Source organism: Camellia sinensis, chromosome 4 (assembly GCF_055761805.1).
Source record: "Camellia sinensis isolate YWXY chromosome 4, ASM5576180v1, whole genome shotgun sequence".
NCBI classification, from domain to species: Eukaryota; Viridiplantae; Streptophyta; class Magnoliopsida; order Ericales; family Theaceae; genus Camellia; species Camellia sinensis.
In genome coordinates, this window is record NC_138964.1 from 114,570,726 (window position 1) to 114,574,574 (window position 3,849).

The 3,849-nt window shown below is 33.8% G+C and overlaps 1 protein-coding gene across 1 annotated transcript; it reads left to right on the forward strand.

Annotated features, from left to right (window-relative positions):
* The first annotated feature begins 1,146 nt into the window (after positions 1-1,146).
* On the forward strand, positions 1,147-3,550 carry LOC114321304 (gibberellin 3-beta-dioxygenase 1). Its single transcript, XM_028268481.2, has 2 exons — positions 1,147-1,687; positions 2,329-3,550. Exons 1-2 carry the CDS (start codon positions 1,227-1,229, stop codon positions 2,987-2,989), a joined length of 1,122 nt encoding a protein of 373 aa, XP_028124282.1. The 5' UTR covers positions 1,147-1,226; the 3' UTR covers positions 2,990-3,550.
* The last annotated feature ends 299 nt before the right edge of the window (positions 3,551-3,849 follow it).

Below are 3,849 nucleotides of genomic sequence, written 5' to 3' on the forward strand. Positions count from 1 at the left end.
ACAATCAAAAGCGTAAATTATAATAACTGTCAAAACAGAAGAATAGTAAAAAAAAAAAAAAAACATGTGTATTCTTTTTATTTGTAATATATATCAATAATAAATATAAGGGGAAAATAGTCCGATAATTAATGTAAATCAGAAAAAAAAAAAAAACTGATGGAATAAAAGTATAAACACATTGAACTAATTAGGTTGGGTTAGAAAACTCCTAAATAGATTTATTAATAAAAACCACATATAAATTCATAAAAAAATTACAAATTTAATTATTCATATTTATATAAATTTTCATTAATTTATATTATTTTTTCAATATTCTCACTAATGTGATATTTACTCATTCTTAATTACTCACATTACTGTTATTGGTTTTGACACGTTGGATGGGATGTTTTAGCTTTCTTATTTATACTATCGTTTTGTGAAGGATAAGATGGTACTTTTCTTTTTCTTTTTTGTTTTGGGTTTGTTTCCATTTGTCCGATACAATTACCCTCCTATCATTTCCTGTCCCCTTCTATCAACACTCTCCCCAACACCACTAAAAATTAAAACCGATTCCACTCCAACCCACTATTACCCCCAACTTGGGAAAATTATTCATTGGTTGAAGATGACTATGATAGTTTAGATTTTGAGTATTTATTTTTCAAAATAATTACTAATAAACAATTTCTTTATTTATAAAAAATACATCTAGAATAATATAACAATGATATTTGTTAAATTATGAGGTTATGTTGATTTGAAATAAAGATATTACAATATTTGTATATTATCAATATTATTGTTGAGTAATGGCAAACAAAAAGTTCATATAGAATTTTCATATATAATGTCATAATTTAATGCCCACATTGATAGATTTTATTTACAAAAATAATATTAGCACATTATTTTTGTAATATTTTTTGTATGATAGAAAATATTGGTTCCATAACAAATTAGTAAGACTAGAAATTCTATCTTGCTGAGATCCACCCCTTTCAAAAAGATTTTTCTTTTTTTCTTTTTTTTTTTTAATTTTATATAACCAATCATGACTTATTTAAAAATCAAAATTAACATGGTGGTACAAAACCAAATGATCACTCTGCAACTTGTCCTCATCTTCTTTGTCATTCTATATATCTACTACACTATACATTACACAAACAATCTTCTCATAAGGAAGTCCTACTATCACTACCAATACCATTAAACACAAGTCTCTCTATTCCACTATGCCTTCAAGAGTCCCTGATGCCTCTCACCATAAACATTTAGACTTCAATTCAGTAAAAGAACTACCAGAGTCTCATGCATGGACATCACTACTAGGCGATTACCCCTCTGGACCCGACTCATGTGGTGTCGGGTCAGTACCGATTATTGATCTCGACGACCCGAATGCCCAAAAACTTGTAGGTCATGCATGCAGTACTTGGGGTGTGTTCCAAGTCACCAACCATGGCGTCAAAAATAGCCTTCTCAACAGCATTGAAGCCGCTGGGAAGAGCCTTTTCTCTCTCCCGATTCAGCAGAAGCTAAAAGCAGCTCGCTCACCTGATGGTGTCTCTGGCTATGGCGTGGCTCGCATTTCTTCTTTCTTTCCCAAACTCATGTGGTCTGAAGGGTTCACTATTTTTGGATCACCACTCGAACATGCTCGCCAACTTTGGCCCCAAGATCATAATCAATTCTGGTATGAGTAACGCTATATAAATTAATTTTTGTTTCTTATTTTTGAAGTGACATATTATTAAAATAAGTCTAGTTTCAATAATTTAAATTTATTAATTTATGTAACTTACATACTCATGCACGTATGCATGAAAGTGACTTTCATAATATCACTAACTTAAGACTTTGAAATTTATCAAAAACAAAAAAAAATCATAATCTGAATTTAATTAAGAGTAATATTTAAAATAAATTTACACTACACATTATTTTTTAAATTTGAAATTAGACTTATTTTCTTCACATATCAATGTACAATCCAACTTCATTAATCCTTACCGCGTACAAAATGAATCTAAACAATAGATTAATTGTTTAAATATATATATATATATGTATAATATTATTATTTCTTTTACACCATATAATTTACACCATATAATCTTTTACTTAGCCAAATGCCCATATCTCTCGATGCAAATAATAAAAGATTACAATTGAAAACTATGTCCCACAAAAAAGATATGGATTGATAGCATTACCAATGAAAATCAAATCCAACTTTTGTTGTGTGCATCTTTATATCTCATTATACAGTGTCTGTTTATCATTTTCTTTTCACTGATCCATGTAATAATTCTTTTTTTTTTTTTTTTTTTTCAGTCATGTAATTGAAGAGTATGAGAAAGTGATGCAGCAACTTGCAGGGAGGTTGATGTGGCTAATGCTTGGATCATTGGGCATAACCAAGGAGGATATCAAATGGGCCGGCCCAAAAGCAGATTTCAAAGGGGCTAGTGCTGCCATACAGCTAAATTCTTACCCGGCATGTCCTGACCCGGATCGGGCCATGGGTTTAGCTGCTCACACGGACTCGACCCTACTCACCATTCTCCACCAGAACAACACCAGCGGCTTGCAAGTCCTCCGGGAGGGAGCCGGGTGGGTCACGGTTCCTCCACAACCCGGTACTCTCGTGGTCAACATAGGGGACCTCCTACACATACTATCAAACGGGTTGTACCCGAGTGTCCTCCACCGGGCTATGGTGAACCGGACCCAACATCGGCTCTCCATAGCCTACCTCTATGGCCCACCCACTAATGTTCAAATCTCACCACTCTCAAAACTAGTAGACCCAAGCCACCCTCCTCTCTACCGGCCGGTCACTTGGACCGAGTACCTTGGCACCAAAGCAAAACATTTTAACAAGGCACTTTCATCGGTCCGGCTATGCATTCCGCTAAATGGATTGGTTGATGTAAATGATCATAACAGAGTGGAAGTCAGCTGGAGACAATTACCATATATCAAAATGATGTGACAGTTGTATTATTGTTAGTATTTTTGTTTTGGGGACTCACACTTATTGGAGGGTTGTGGGCTGTAAAAGAAGCAAGTTAGGAAAGAATGAGGTTTGTTCCCATGAAAAAGGACTTAGAAGATAAGCTGTATCAAATCCAATAAATGGATGCAAACAAACACTGTCACTGTTGAGCTTTTTGTCCCTGTGTGTAGGGCTGAGCAAGGAATCCGTGAAATCTGTAATCCGATCCAGTCCAGTCCAATCCTATAGGTTTTGATTGGTTTTTTGAATCCGTGGTTCGGTTCCGGATTGAAAAATTAAAAATCCGTAATACACGGATTGGTTCTGGATTGAACCCCACGGTTCTGGATTGGAACCGATCCGGACCGTATACAAATAGTATATATTTTTATTATACATCCTCCTCCATAGTATCTTCTCTTATTCTATATAAAATCTAAACTCAAACCTAAAACCGTATAATATCTTCTTTTATTACTTTTGTTTGTTAGTTTTTAGTTTTAATTTGTAATAATCTAAATACTTATGGTGAAACCAGTTTTCTTATGGTTGTTTAAATTCTAGCACAGTATGTCGCTATTATAGAAATAGATGTTGCTATTGTGGAACTTATATAGCGTTATGTTTATATTTTTATGAAATTAAAGTGTTATATATATTTTTTTGTTATTTAATTATGTGAATCCGTGGTTCTAAACCGATCCAATCCGTATTTAAATGGATTGGTTCGGATTGGTTCCATGATTTAAACGGATTGGATTGGTTCTAATTTTTCAGGAACCGTAAATAACAGATTGGTCTTGATTTTACCCCAATCCAGTCTAATCCGAACCATGCTCACCCCTACTTGTGTGGAT

What these genes read in the sequence shown, in the direction of transcription:
- LOC114321304 (XM_028268481.2), top strand. Translation starts at nt 1,227, where the DNA reads ATGCCTTCAAGAGTCCCTGATGCCTCTCACCATAAACATTTAGACTTC. An exon ending in CAAGATCATAATCAATTCTG is followed by an intron (nt 1,688 to 2,328) that starts GTATGAGTAACG and finishes TTTTTTTTTCAG; the next exon opens with TCATGTAATTGAAGAGTATG.